A 14,600-nucleotide genomic window follows, 5' to 3' on the forward strand; every position below is an offset into this window, starting at 1 on the left:
AGCAATAAAACTGTTGATTACAAATAGACTTGTGAACATCAGAGCTGGAAGTTTGATTTGCTGGTTAAAAGGTAGTGAATGCCTTCAAGCCTTTTCCTAAGATGCATTTAAAAGTTTTAAGCAGACTGAGCGTTACTTTTTGTCTGTCAGTGGCTGTTCTCCAATCTGACAAGGTTAGTTGGGGATGGCTTTAGAAGCTCTTAAAATCATGTTACGTAATGAATATCTGAAATGTGTTTATCTTAATTGCTGCACTTACTTGACTGCACAGCTGTGAGTGTGTCTCTCAGCTTATCTACCTGAATGTGCCCAGCTATGGAGCAAGTCACTGAACTGCCTGGTGCATTCCAACACGTGACATTCTGCGAGCTGAGTGCATGAACTGAAACTATGCTTCCGGATTTGCCTGCATTTACAGGAATTCTGGTCACAGCAGCCTTGGGGAACCCTCAAAATACTATAAATACCCCTTAGTAAAGGCTAAGCATTAGTCAAAGAAATGCCATTAAGCTGTGGAGTGAATGAGTTTAGTTTTACCATGTTTAATGCTTTTGGCTCTGTTTGTCATTGGAATACCTGAAAAACACTGGAAAATAAGGAAATGAAGGACCAGACTCGATAAGGAAATCTTATTACGAATTTCCTAGAACAAAATGTCAACAGTGGTTTTCAGAATACTGTCTGGAACGTTTCTTCCTAATTAGCCAGGGAACTGGAGCTGGAAACATGACAAAGTTGAAAGAAATGTACAGCAGTAGCATTTTGCTCTGAAGATAATTGTGATTAAAGGTCTTGGCCATGATTCTTAACTTCTGTACTCTCAGGCACACACAGCCAAATGGTAGTAAGTGAAAGAAAGAGTTATGCTCAGAGTTCTTTTGTGCAGGCTTTAGAGATTTCTGATCATTTCTCAACGTTAGGAAGAGCAGCTTGTGTCATACCCCGATCCGAGCTGTTTGGCTCCCTCAGAGATGGCGCCAGCAGGCTTTAGATATCCTATGCTGCCACCTTATGTCTGGAAACAAAACTGACTTGGATGTTCTTACCAGGAAATACTTACGTTAATGCTCAAGTGCCCTTGTGACTGTAGCTCTAATCTTGAGTATGAAAACAGGCACATCAAATTATGCAGTTTGGGTTGCTTTGATTTTCTCTAGGAATCTGAGACTGAGCTTCTTGGTTGATTTGGGGGGTTTTGGCTTTTGTTTTGTTTGTTTGTTTGGGGGTTTTGTTGTTTTCGGTTTGTTTGGGGTTTTTTATTGGTAGGAGAGTGGTGGTGGTGTCCTCTTCCCATTTGCCTGTGTTTTTAATTCCCCCTTCCCAGTTCCTCTGTGAACTCACAAGGAGCAGAAAGCTATTTTGTTTTCTATGACTTAGATCTAGAAGTTTTTAACTTCTGTTTTCTGATGATGCTTTTCACTGTTCATTCCTGCTGTCAGTTGGCAACAGCCAGAATGCTATGAGAGGCCCTGCAACCTCCACACTTGTAGATTCTTGGCAAAGGATGACATAACTCACAAGTGGGGTCTGGATTGAAAATGGTTCTGTCAAAGCAAGGCAAAGAATACAATAAACAAAAATGGGCATCCTTTTTATGTATGGAAAAAATAGAAATAAAAATGCTAATAAATAGGAATTTTAAAAAGGCACTTTTATTCGGTGTCACCTCTCATTTTTTATGCAAGAAAGCCCCTATAGTGAGTAATCAGAACAGAAGTGTGAAAGCAAGGAGCCTTTGACTTCCACAGTTCACTTAATTTTCCTTTTCTCCTCTCTTTCAGGACAGGAAAAAATCACTTAATTCAGCCCAGTGATGTCAGATGCTTTTGTGTTTGAGCAGCCAAACCCAAGAGCTTGCAGACCCATCAGCCTGCACTGGAGGAAAATCCACTGGAGCAGCCAACACTGCCTCTCCTCCATGGACAACCCTCTGCAAATGCAGTCCCCGAGGGAGGGCAAAGAGAGCAGGACCTCGGTCTGTGAGTGTCTGAGAAATAAGGAGAGACAAATGTATGGATCATCCTCTGCCTCAGGGGACAGGGAAAAGCCACTGACTGAAAAACTAAAATGCTGCTCCACAGGGAGCCCCTGCACAGGAATGACCTTTATTCTGCACTTGCTGTCAGTGCCCATATGGGCCCAAGTCTCCGGTCTGGGTCACGCAGGACTTGGGGTACCAAGTACAAACTCCGAGGATGTTTGTGAATTAAGGTGGTAGAACTTAGTGTTTTATTTACTTTTTCATTCCTCAGAATTTCCATGATATTTGATATTAAATACTTCAGAGGGGTCTATCATCCTTGGGAACGGGGGAGTTGCAGCTGCAGTTCCCATCTCCCTGCAGGCACAGACAGGTAATGCCAAAGCAGGCCAAAGCTTCACGTTGCCTGTGCTCCAAAGATGGGGGTTGGAAAATTTTGAAATGCTGTTGGCACAGGTCCTGCTCAGCCAGGACCATGATTTTCCATCTTCCTAGCTTTTCTATCCCTTCCCTTGGATTTTTGTGGGAGCTGTGGTGTGCCGGGGGCAGCACAGATGGCCAGTGCCTCCCTTAGTCCCAGAATCCCCAGGATTGAGCACAGAGGAAATAGCAGGAATATGGAAATTCCATGCACTGAGAGTTTATGGTGCTCTGGATTATACCTTGGATTTATGATGTTAAAGGAGTGGGCGGGGCTCAGACAAAGCGTGGGGAGGGCGAGTCGAGCAGCACTTGGCTGTTTTGGGGCTTCTCTCTCTCCTTGTCATTATTATTCTTATCAGTACTGTTGTTCCTGTTGTTAGTATTATGTATTATCATGAATATTAAATTATTATATTTTTCTTGGTTTCCATCATTAAACTATTCTGATCTCACCCCACGAGCTGTATTTTTATCTTTGATCTCTTCCCCATCCCACTGCGGGAGGCTGCTGGCACCCAATTGCCGGCTGGGGTTCAGCCATGACCCCGGGGCAATTTTAGGGGCTCAGAACCAGACTCACTTGATCGGTTTTGGGGCTCCCAAAGAGAGATCCAGTGCTGCGTTGTGGGGTGGCTCGGAACTGAGCCCGAGTCCCGCGATTCCGGGCTCCCAAGCATCGACGCAGTGCTGCGCTATGGGGGGCTCGGAGCCAAGCTCACTTGGCCAACTTTTGGGCTCACAAGGAGAGACCGAGCGCTGTGTTTTGTAGGCTCAGAATCAGGCTTAGAGCATAAAATCAGAGACTGAGTCCTGTCTGCCGGCCGCGGGACGAGGGAGGGCCGGGCGGGCGGTGCTGGCGCGGCGCCGCCGCCGGAGGGCGCTGCTGGGGCGGGCGGGGCGGGGCCGCAGCGCTGTCCCGGTGCCCGCGGGACCGGCCAGGGCCCGGCAGCGACCCCGGCACCGGCACCGAGCCCCGGCCCCGCTCCGGCCGCGGCCGCCCCGCCAGGACAGAGAGCGGCCGGCACGGACACGGTAAGGGCGAGGGGTCGGGTCCCGCCGGCGGCGCGTTTGGCTCGCTCGTCCCGCGCGGTGCGGGCGCTGGGTCGGGGCTTGTCCCGTTGTCTCCCCGTCCCGCCGGGGCAGCGGGCAGAGGAGGGGGGGCTCGTCTACCGGCGGAATCTCCGCGGTTCAGGAGCGAGGGACAGGCCCGGGCATGTCCCGGGAGGCGGCGCCTGCGCGGCCCCGCCGTGCCCCGCACATCCCCCGCGCATCCCGGGAATCACCCGCGGCTGGGGATAACCCCGGAGTCACCGACTGACCCCGCGTGTGCCCAGCCGTGTGCCTTTGCTTTAGAGGCGGCTGTGACTCGGTGAGTTTTCCCCCGTTGGGCTGTTTGACACGCTCGCGGTTGTTTCGTGTTGCAGATGATCGACACCCTGGCGAGCACCGAGGCCGAGGAGCTCCTGTTCCAGCTCTCGGCGCTGCTGGAGCAGGAGCTGCGGGCTCAGCCCAAGCCCGCCGGGCTCAGGCTGGTCGAGGCTGCTCACGACAATGGCCTTCGGATGACCGCACGGCTGCGGGACTTCGAAGTGAAAGACCTGCTCAGCCTAACTCAGTTCTTCGGCTTCCACACGGAGACGTTTTCCCTGGCTGTGAATTACTTGGATAGATTCTTGTCAAAAATGAAGGTAAGGCTTTTTAAAGTATAAGCTCTCAGTCATTAGCACCTGCTCGTTGCATTACAACATACTGGGTTTAGACCTAAAGGTTTAGCTGCTTCCTTAGGTTCTGGTAGCACCAGGTGTTCCCTGTTCAGATTTCAGTATTGTTAATAACCCTGTTTCCTTTGGAGAAGACAAGGAATAGGGCATCAGTTTCAACTTGAGAATGCCCATAGCCTGGGAAATGCAGGGCAGCTAATCGGATAGACCAAGACAGATTGTCTTTCCTGTCACACAGATAAAATTACTTCTTGTTTAATTGCCTTTTCAACCATCTTGTGTATATCAAGATGCTGTTCAACACTCAGAGTCTAGTGAAACATCAGTTAGCACTCCATTCTCCCGTGCAGAAGTGACATGCTGACCAGGGTTGTTTTTAATTGTCTGACAAGACAGGATTACCACTGTACAATCTGGACAAGAACAAAAGCTTGTTTTCCTTGTGTTTTAAAACAAACATGAGAAAGCTAGATGGAGTGGATGGGAAAATGATGATTTGAAAGACTTCTGAATCCAAAATAAGCAGTAAAAATGGGGACTGCAATGTCTGTGGAATAAAATAAATCAACTTTTATATATAATATGTACATATATGTGTGTATATATATTTTTTAAAAGAGTTAGAAAAACCCCATTTTTTTTTGTATCAGCCGATATGTACAACACTTACAGTTCTAAAAGCTTCTGATTAGTTCTATAATATATAGAAGCTCCTTAAGAAACTAGTTCTACCTCAATCAAAATATATTGTTCTGCAGTCTTGCTTTTTAGATGAATGAGGTGGAATGTGTAGTAACTGTCTTCTTTGGTTAAATAAAAAGGTTGTAAGATGAAAGACTTAGTTCTCAATCTCCAAAAAACAAAACAGCCTCTCCTGACCCCATAATATTTTCCTACAGTACATTAGTGTCTGCAATTTGGTACTTACATGTTGTAGTGGCTGATCAAAGGCCTTCCTCTCTGAAGGTAACAACAATTTACTTTTCTTTAGGTGCAGCCTAAACACTTGGGCTGTGTTGGACTCAGCTGCTTCTACTTGGCTGTGAAGGCATCAGAAGAAGAAAGAAATGTGCCCTTGGCCACTGACTTAATTCGGATAAGCCAGTACAGGTTCACTGTTTCTGATATGATGAGAATGGAGAAAATCATACTGGAGAAGCTGTGTTGGAAAGTGAAAGCTACAACAGCCTTCCACTTTCTACAGCTGTACCATTCACTCATTCATGAGAATTTAAGCTGTGAAAGGTAAAATACCTTATACTAATTTTGTTCTTAACTGCATATGATCAGGAAGCCTACGCAGAAAAATAAGCAGGGAAATTGCTCAAGTAATTGGCCTTTCTATATTTTAAAAATCCCACAGACTTTCCCCTTTATTGGTAAATATAATAAATGTGAGTATCTGTGGTTTAATATTATTTTAAATATTGTTTGCATAAATTGATCTAAAGAGTATTGCTCTCTGAGCTGAAAACCAGACTTGCTCAGTAATGATGGTATAATGAATCTCTGCTTATGCGGCACTGAAGTATTGCCTCATTGCAGAGATTGCAAAATCTGGCTTAAAAAAGATTCCTTTTGCTAGTAATCACTAAAATTCCCTGTTGTTAAGCCTGTTTTGACAATGCAACTCTCCCCAGCGTAATACAAGATTTATTTTTGGCACCAGGACTGCCAAAGCTGAACACCTGTTTGACTGTAACCCTAGAACTTTTGGGACAAACAAGGCCTTTGTTTAGATAACGAACATTGTTGCTGCCTCTCTGAGTTCCCAGGGTGATGCTGCTGTGATCAAGCTTTCATTCTCTACATTCACTCATCTGCTTTTTTTCTAGAAGAAAGTACCTTAATTTTGAGAGACTTGAGACTCAACTCAAGGCCTGTCACTGCAGAATCATGTTTTCTAAAGCCAAGGTAAGCATCTTAAAAGTTCAAAGACAATGAAACTAGTGAAACTTAACAACGCAGTGTTCAAAAACATTTTCTCTCTCTCTCTCTCCAGCCTTCTGTCTTGGCACTGTCTATTCTGGCACTAGAGATAGAAGAACAAAAGCTGCTGGAGTTGACAGAGGCATTGGAATTTCTGCAGTTGCATTCCAAGGTATGTACACACAAAGTTTCAGAGGAGGACAGAATTAAAATGCATGCAAGGGTCTACACAGTGGGGAAGGGGCAGGTGCCTTGCCATGCTGGTTTCTTTCGTGGCTTTCTTGTGTTCTTTTGTTGGGTTTTTCCCCATTTGGCCTGGGATATTGGGCAGCCTATTTTAGGTGAAAAAGCTGGAAGTACATGTATGAAATAATGATTTAACTAGTTATTAATGACAGAATATTTTCTGTCTTGCTGTTTAGATAAACAACAGAGATTTGACCTTCTGGAAGGAACTGGTATTAAAGTGCCTTACAGAATATTCCTCGAGCAAGTGTTCCAAACCAAATGTCCAGAAATTAAAGTGGATTGTGTCCGGACGTACAGCACGGCAGCTCAAACACAGCTACTACAGAATAACACACCTTCCTACCATTCCAGAGACCAGCTCATAACAGGTAACTCCTTGAAATCAACTTCTGATAATGTGGAAGTAATTAGCTGTTAACTGCCTCAAAGTTTCTAATTCCATGTAGGTTACCTCATGGAAAATATGTAACTTAAACACAGTAGGCCTGTCTTAGAGGCAGGTCTGTTCTCGTGTTCGTGCTTGAGCCACTGCTGTACCTAAAGAAGTGACAACCTAATATATGAACACTGGAGAACTGATCCTCTGGCGTGCTGTGGGAGCAGAAATGTTCTGTGGACGTTGGGATCTCGTTCAAACTACAATTTGGAGTAAAGCTGGTAAAAAGGCAGAGAAAAAAATTGCTCCTCTTCTTAAGAAAAAAAAAAAGTAAAATCAGCCTGTTAGAACGAGTTTCTTGTAATTGTTCACTTAAACCACTTACAAGGAAGACAGTTTTATACCATGTTACTGGTATAACTGTTCAGTAAAGTCTAGAATCTGTAATTCAGTCAGTCATGTTACTGCTGTTTTGCTCTGTAGAAACTGTGAACTACTTCCTTACCTGGACTTTAATTCCAGAGGCTACACCTTTCCTGCTATCTTGCTGTTGTCTTGCTGCATTAAGATCTCATGTTTTGTTTGGCTCTTGTAGAAAGCGCTTCAGTTGACTGGTTTGTTTGTTTGTTTGTTTGTTTTTACAGGAGTACAATAAAATGAGGAAAAACACATCCTGTGACCTTGTCAACAGGCACATGAATACTTGAGAAACAAAGTCTGAACCGCGATCTCAAAAATGAAGAACCCAACTCATGGAAAGAACACGTAACATTTCAGATTAAAGATCCTCCCAGCAAATATGTTCTTTTCATGATGATTACAACAGAAGGTGGTGTCACTTTTCAGTCTTATTTGGCAGACTGTTCACTACTCAGTGAAACACCACAATACAAGGAATTTTAACACCTTACAGTTTGTAGAGCAGCTCGTGTAATCTAACCTTGGTTTACTGTAACTGCAGGTGCTGAATTACGTATTTAATTTTAAAAATCTGGTTCACTTTCTGAGGATTATGTAATACTAGAAAGATGTGCAGTGCTGCAGTGTGTTAATCAAACAGCAGACTAATCCCACTCACTGCTGCTGACAATAGCAAATTCCTGTCAGCCCACCAGATATGATGTTTGGGCAGTGTCACGTGTACACGTGTCCCTGCTGAGCAGGGCACTACTGGCCTTCTACCACAGACACATTAAAAATTAGCCTTTGTGATACCCACTGAATGTGGTGAGTAGCTAGAGCAGGAGGAAAGAGAAAGTTTAATGCATTTCCTTGTAAAAGGCAGTCACTAACACAGCATCAGGAACTGCAGTGTTTTGTGAGAGCTGTAGTTTACTGAGATTACAAACAGGAATTAGTTCACAGAGTGTAAAAACTTTGTGATGCCTAATGGAGGGCAAGGGAAAGTACTGGTTTACATGCCTTAGATCTGACATTAGTTTTGCAGAGTTTTGCTGTACTAGAGGTAAATGCTGATGCTGAACTGGCACATTGTCACAGGCACAGTAGGAGCAGGGCTAATTCCCCATCTTGGCCTGTGTGTGTAGGAGCAATCTGGTTGAGAAACACTGAAGATTGCTTTAACTCTGATCTCTAATGGTAACCTGGGTAAAATACAACTGTTTTATTCTGCAGACCAGATCAGTACCTGAAGCATATCATGATTCTAGTGCTATCAAGGAAGTGAATAATAAGAATGTATTATTGTATGTTAGATGACTAGAGGTGCTGGGGGAATGTTGCTAATGTCCTCTTGAATTCTGCATCACTGTGGGATGGAGGATGTTAGCAACAGGCTGTGAAAACTGATTGTTATATGGACCAGTGTAGTGGAGAGAAGGAGAGATCAGAGTGTGGGCTTAAGAGTTAGCCAGCCAAGCCTTCCCCATTATGGAAACAGCTGAGGGGGAAACCATTCAAACCAGTTAAACCTTTCACAGAAGACTCCATACCAAAGCTCTGCCCTGGACAAATCACAGGCTTGTGGGAGTGACTGCTCATGTACCATGTAATTGGGTATTGCACCTGCCAGAGCTCCTTGGGCATTGTCCTGGCCTGTGCAAAGCAAACCAGGGATTTGGACAAAGGTGTGCTCGGCCTACTGGGAGAGGATACAATTCTCATTGTCCTGTCTCAATATTAAGATATGTACCTTTCAATTAAACATTGAAATGCGCTTAACCAAGCAGCTTTTTTCTTTCTTGTTATAAAACATCTTAGCAGGAAGCCTATAAAGTGACTTACACCTGAACAGTACCTGAAGGAAAATTTCCAGGCAGGAGGTAAGGCATTATGGAGAAGTTTTTTCAGTTTGGTTGTTTTTTTAAGAGGTTGTGGCTGAGTGGAAAGGGCTGGACAACCACAGGAGAAACTCAAGGTGCTTGGTTACAATTTTTTCAACTTGGCCCACAGTTACTCTAAATCCCTGGAGAAGTGAATGGGTCAAGACTGAAAAGACTGAGTTAAGTAGCTTAGATTGTTCAAATTTGACTTCAGCTCTTCCATCATTTATCTAATAGTACATATCATTCCAAGTGGTTGAAATGCTTCAGGGCTGTGTTCTTAAAGGTGAGGACAAAATTCCTGATTGGCACATGCAAAATGTTGTATAAAATAATAGCTGAGTTTACAATGTGGCTATTCAACTTGAAACTATATATAAAAATGTATGGCTTTCTAGATACACTGTCAACAATTTACACTCTATGTTGGCAATGAATAGATGCAAGATACCATTTCCTACTTAGGAACTCCTTCTGATTCCTTTGAAAAGTCTTTATATTCTCTTACTTTTAAAATCTTGAATATTTGTATGGGGGAGACTATATTACATTAACACATAAAATTATCAATATTCAGATTTTCACCTGGCCTTTCAGTTTTCTAGCACTGCTTACCTGGTAGCAAGCATTAATAATTAGTTCTATATTTGACAGCACATTGTATCTTGCCTCAAGTAAGGTTTTCCAGTAGGTGATTTAAATCGCTTTTTAGAATGACATTACAAGTTCTCAGAGGGCTGCTACAAAGGGAAAGTTTAATTGTAGCCATCCTAATATCCTTCCTGTTACAAGTTAAGAGAAAATATTAACTATAACAGCTGTTCTTCAACAGTGAATCACAGAATAGGTAAGGCTGGACCACTGTGGGGCAATCTGGTCCCACCTCCCTGCTCAAGCAGTGTCATCCCAGAGCACATAGCACAGGATTGTGTCCAGATGGCTTTGGAATATCTCCAGTGAGGGAGACTCCACACCCAATCTGGGCAATCTGTTTCAGTGCTTGGTCACTGCACAGGCATGAAGTTCTTCCTCATGTTCAGGTGGAGCTTCCTGGGCATCAGTTCCTGCTAGTTCCTCTTGTCCCATTGCTGGGCACCCCCGAGCTGGTCCATCCTCTGACAGACACGGATGAGGTCCCTTCTCAGTGTCTCCTCTCGAGGCTGAACAGCCCCAGCTCCCTCAGCCTTTCCTCATTAGGGAGATGCTCCAGTCCCTTCATCATCACTGCAGCCTCTGCTGGACCCGCTCCAGGAGCTTTCTCTTGTCCTGAGGAGCCCAGAACTGGACACAGCACTGCAGATGTGCCTCACCAGGGCAGGATCACCCCCCTGACCTGCTGGCAGTGCTCTTCCCAATGCATCCCTTCTTGTCCCCCAGGACACAGTGCTGGCTCAGGGACAGCTTGTCCACCAGGACCCCCAGGGCCTTCTCTGCAGAGCTGCTCTCCAGCAGATCAGCCCCAGCCTGTGGTGGTGCCTGGGGCTGTTTCTCCTCAGGTGTAGGTAAGCAAGAAAAAGATGTGTATAAAGACAAGTGGTAGATTTATAAATGATTAGTTTACTATGGTGTTTCTAATAAGAAAAAAATACCCAAACCAAACATTCTGCTCAAAGATGTTAGTTTTTTATGTACACCTTTCTCTATGATTTGTCCCTTAGTATTATAAGGTTATTGCAGCTTATAAATCAGCTGGTAACATTTTATCTTCATTCTGCTGGAAGAGACCTTTCTGTTCACTGAAGTGATTACTTTTGACAACAATCCATTGAAGAGATCACTGAAGTCTTCACCAGTTACATGATTCCAGTCCTTAACTGTAACACGTAATTCCTCTAAAAGAACGCAGATAAAAAGTTTACTTTTCAAGACTAGAAAAGTCTGGTCCTCCTTTGCTGTAGTTCCCAGAAATTTCTGCCCCACTAAAGTCAAATCCAGGGTTCTGATGGAGGTAAAAGGAAAAAAAATTGTTCAATTAATAGATTATTTGTAATAAAAATGCTTAAAAAACCTTAAACCCAACCAACCAACCAACAAAAAGCCTAAACCACTTTGGTAATATTCTACCACTGTAACAAAGACATCTAATAACCAACTTGTCATCTGTCTGTCATGGCACTGCAGAATAACCTTTTGAAAGTACAGTGATAAAGCATTAAGCATTTTTTATATATTGAACTAAAGCATATATTTCCATGGCACTGGGCAGCAGAACCATTGTGCTCAGCTTTCCTGGCCGTGACCTTTGTGTCCAAACACAAACTGTAAGGAGTTTATGGTCCTTTAACTTGCCTCTCTCTGGAATCGCTCCAGTGTGAGCTTCCTCTGCATCTGGTCCTGTACCCAGGGATCAGCAGCGTATTCATTTTCTAACAGAGATGTCCAACAGTTTCCAGCATCTCTATTTGTCTTCATTAGAACAATCCTTATCAGCTGCCTGTCTTCTGTTGAATGAAAACACAGAGAGCAACCTTTAGACTCAGTCCCCTGTGCCAGTCTTATTGTTTTGGTGAATTCACCATTAACAAGCACAGGGTGTGTGAAGTCATTTAAATTCTTAATGTCAATGCCAACTGGGTTATTGATAAATAAATAAACATTAACAAAAAGCAAAAAGGCTGCAGCAAAGCTGGCCTGCACTGTCATCTCTCCCCTTTCTGGCCTGAAGTTGTTTGAAGGCATTAAAACACAGTGCGTAAGAACTTCTACTGCAAACATAAACTAACCTCTTGGAGAGGTTCACAACAGAGAAAAGATTTCATCCCTTAATACAGACACCTGTGCTAAGGCAATAATGAAGGATTTGAGGTTAGTTTTCATGTTTAAGTTACTAAATTATTAATCTATATTTAGAACAAATCTTGAATGGAAAACAAAAATCTTCATAGGAAACATGAAGTGAGAGGTACAGTCCATGAATATGATTGCCAAAACCCAAAATATGCTGAATATTTTACAGTATTTATAATATAAAAATCATATACGCTTTTTTTTGCTAATTATATATAGCTACCTTAGTGGGATTTTTAAATTTCTTTTTGATTCTCTGGGACCGCAGATTTTGTCACCCATTCCTATATGCAAGTGTTTGTAATCCACTGACTATGGCCTTCCAGGATATGGCATTTTCCCATTAACCTTAATCTCTAGGGCTTTTATAGTACCTCAGTTCCTTAATCCAGCGATAATGAAGTTGCTTTTTACAAAGCTATTTACAGGGAACAATCTTTCCCATTAAAAATGGGGGTGTGTGTGTGTAAACTCTTCTGCAGCATATATTGAGAAGTTCTACTGCCTTTATGTCATTTTAGATGCAGGTTATTACCTAATGTCCATGTGCCTTCATCAGTAACTGTAGAGTCAAAAAGTTTACCCTGCAAAAGACAGCACAGTATTACAAACCAGGAAAACCTCAGCAGCATCCAGTTATATTGAATCATGAAGTTTTACTCACAACTTACCATCTTGTTTTCTGCTGAAAACGAATAGGGTGATCTGGCCCTACAAGTCTAGACTTGCACGCAGACTGTTACAGAATTATTGTTTGTTAAGCAATTTTTAAAAATGAATCATTTAATACCCATCACTGTTGCAGTATCTGGATTTATTGAACAGGCTTCTGTTTCTCAGCAGGTAATGCCATTTTTAGTAATCTTGCCATGAAAATGTCAGGGTTTGTGCCAAGGTCTGGTGCAGGGTACATACAGTACATACTAACAGGATGAACTGTTTCTTACCAATGTGGAAGTAAATCTGCCTCTGTGTTTTTTTTTTTTTTTTTTTTTTGGCTTCCTGGAGCAATCAGAACTGAAACACTGCCCACGTCCCTACCGCAGGTTCTCTGGGAAACCTGTGCCAGGGCCTCACCATCCTCATAGGGAGGAATTTCTTCCTAATATCCAATCTAACCTTGTCCTCTCTCAGTTTGAAGCCATTCCCCCTTGACCTCTCACTACATGGCCCTGTAAAAAGTCCCTCTCTAGCTCTCTTTTTGGCTCCCTTCAGCTACTGGAGCACAGGTACCATCTGAAAAAAACCTGCAGCTGGACAAAACTGTTTCTAATAAACTTATAACTGACTAGTTTACTATACTGTTTCTAACAAGAAAAAAACCCACTCAATCCAAACATTCTGCTTAAAGATGTTAGCTCTTATATGCACCTTTCTCTATAGTTTGTCCCTTAGTATATTATAAGGTTAATGCAGCTCATAAATCAGCTGGTAAAACCTTATCTTCATTCTGCTGGAAGAAACCTTTCTCTTCACTGAAATAATTACTTTTGACAACAATCCACTGAAGAGATCACTGAAATCTTCACCAGTTACGTGATTCCTTTTAATGTATCAAATCCTAGATCTCTAAGGACCAACAGGGAGGAGCCACGGGGCACAGGTGTGAAAACCTCCCAGGCAACGAGGGACAGGACATGAGGACGTAGTTGGACTTTAGGAGGAATTTCTTCACAGAAAGGATGATAAGACACTGGAAGGGGCTGCCCAGGCAGGAGGTGGAGTCACCGTGCCCGGAGGTGCCCAGGGAAGGACTGGACGTGGCTCTCGGCGCCACGAGGTGCTGTTGGGTCACGGGCTGGACTCGATGATGATGCTGTCACTCTGTGATCCCCCAGCGCCCCGCGGCCCCCGCCCCGGCCCTGCCCCCGCCCCGGCCCGCCCCTCTCGGCGCTGTCCGGCGGTACCTGCAGCAGCTCCTGCCCGCACACGGCCAGCGCGATGTCGCGGCTGCCCAGGCTGCACCGCACGTCCTTGGCGCGGGTGCCCGGCGGGACGCGCACCTCGATGAACACCTCCTCCAGCGTCTGGTACCAGCGGCCCCACGGCGTGCCGCAGGGCACCACCCCGCTGCGCTCCTCGAACGGGGCCGACATGGGGCACGGCTCGGCACGGCCCGGCCCGGCCCCGCAGCCACCGCCGCCCTCAGCGCCGCACGGCCCCCGCCCCGCCCCGCGCACGCGCCCCGCCACCTCGAGCCGATTGGCTGAGACGCGCGGGACGGCGGGCGGTGATTGGCCGGAGGGCGCGCGCTGCGGCCGTTGGGCCCCTTTGAAAGGCCGGGGCCGGGGAGCTGTGCCCCGCAGCAGCCATGGCGTCCGCGCCGCCCGCGGACCGCCGACACCGGAGTGCCGGTACGGGGAGAGCGGGGCCTGGGTGGGGAACGGGGCCCTTCAGCCATGGCTGGGGGAATGGGGACCGAGCGCCTCAGCCTTGCGCGAGGGAGCGGGAACCGAGCCCTAGCGTGTCACTCTCTGCCGCAGCCGCCCGTAGCGTGGCGCTTCAGGACCCCCTGAGCCCTCGCAAGTGTCTCCTGAGGGGAAAAGATCCCGAATTCGCGTCCGACCTTGGCTGTTGCTAGACAAATACAGCAGTGAACGTGCGTAATGTGTGCACTGATTAAAGCCGTGCTGGCCCTTGGTGTCCTCTGGTTCCGTGGTACAGCACGGTAAGGGACGCGTAACAGGGATTGTCACGGCTGAAGTACTGCTCTTGGGGGTGTTTTGTGATGGACGACTTTCTCAACGAGTTTTTTGCTTTACTTGGTGCTTCTCTGCTGCCGTCACCTATTCCCGTGTTAAACGAAGATGCTTTTATTTGCAGAAAGTCGAAGGGAGTAGATAAGCATTTAC

The 14,600-nt window shown here is 45.1% G+C and overlaps 2 protein-coding genes across 2 annotated transcripts; one reads left to right on the forward strand and one right to left on the reverse strand.

Annotated features, from left to right (window-relative positions):
- Positions 1 to 3,418: 3,418 nt before the first annotated feature.
- Positions 3,419 to 8,860, forward strand: CCNG1 (cyclin G1). The gene is made up of 7 exons (XM_027902517.1): positions 3,419 to 3,436; positions 3,829 to 4,092; positions 5,117 to 5,370; positions 5,961 to 6,039; positions 6,128 to 6,226; positions 6,477 to 6,671; positions 7,324 to 8,860. Exons 2-6 carry the CDS (start codon positions 3,829 to 3,831, stop codon positions 6,666 to 6,668), a joined length of 888 nt encoding a protein of 295 aa, XP_027758318.1. The 5' UTR covers positions 3,419 to 3,436; the 3' UTR covers positions 6,669 to 6,671; positions 7,324 to 8,860.
- A 1,702-nt stretch (positions 8,861 to 10,562) lies between these two features.
- On the reverse strand, positions 10,563 to 13,931 carry NUDCD2 (NudC domain containing 2). Its single transcript, XM_027902528.1, has 4 exons — positions 13,656 to 13,931; positions 12,284 to 12,332; positions 11,251 to 11,402; positions 10,563 to 10,900 (listed from the first exon to the last, which is right to left on the reverse strand). The coding sequence occupies exons 1-4, from the start codon at positions 13,842 to 13,844 to the stop codon at positions 10,817 to 10,819; spliced, it is 474 nt and encodes a 157-aa protein (XP_027758329.1). The 5' UTR covers positions 13,845 to 13,931; the 3' UTR covers positions 10,563 to 10,816.
- Between the last annotated feature and the right edge of the window lie 669 nt (positions 13,932 to 14,600).

The sequence above is a fragment of the Empidonax traillii genome, unplaced genomic scaffold (assembly GCF_003031625.1).
Source record: "Empidonax traillii isolate 1590-97213 ecotype Southwest subspecies unplaced genomic scaffold, ASM303162v1 scaffold22:size5013007, whole genome shotgun sequence".
Lineage (NCBI taxonomy): Eukaryota > Metazoa > Chordata > Aves > Passeriformes > Tyrannidae > Empidonax > Empidonax traillii.

What these genes read in the sequence shown, in the direction of transcription:
- CCNG1 (XM_027902517.1), top strand. Translation starts at nt 3,829, where the DNA reads ATGATCGACACCCTGGCGAGCACCGAGGCCGAGGAGCTCCTGTTCCAG. An exon ending in GAGAATTTAAGCTGTGAAAG is followed by an intron (nt 5,371 to 5,960) that starts GTAAAATACCTT and finishes CTTTTTTTCTAG; the next exon opens with AAGAAAGTACCTTAATTTTG. An exon ending in TCATGTTTTCTAAAGCCAAG is followed by an intron (nt 6,040 to 6,127) that starts GTAAGCATCTTA and finishes CTCTCTCTCCAG; the next exon opens with CCTTCTGTCTTGGCACTGTC.
- NUDCD2 (XM_027902528.1), bottom strand. Translation starts at nt 13,844, where the DNA reads ATGTCGGCCCCGTTCGAGGAGCGCAGCGGGGTGGTGCCCTGCGGCACG. An exon ending in GCGGGCAGGAGCTGCTGCAG is followed by an intron (nt 12,333 to 13,655) that starts GTACCGCCGGAC and finishes TGTCTTTTGCAG; the next exon opens with GGTAAACTTTTTGACTCTAC. An exon ending in TGAAGGCACATGGACATTAG is followed by an intron (nt 11,403 to 12,283) that starts GTAATAACCTGC and finishes TTCATTCAACAG; the next exon opens with AAGACAGGCAGCTGATAAGG.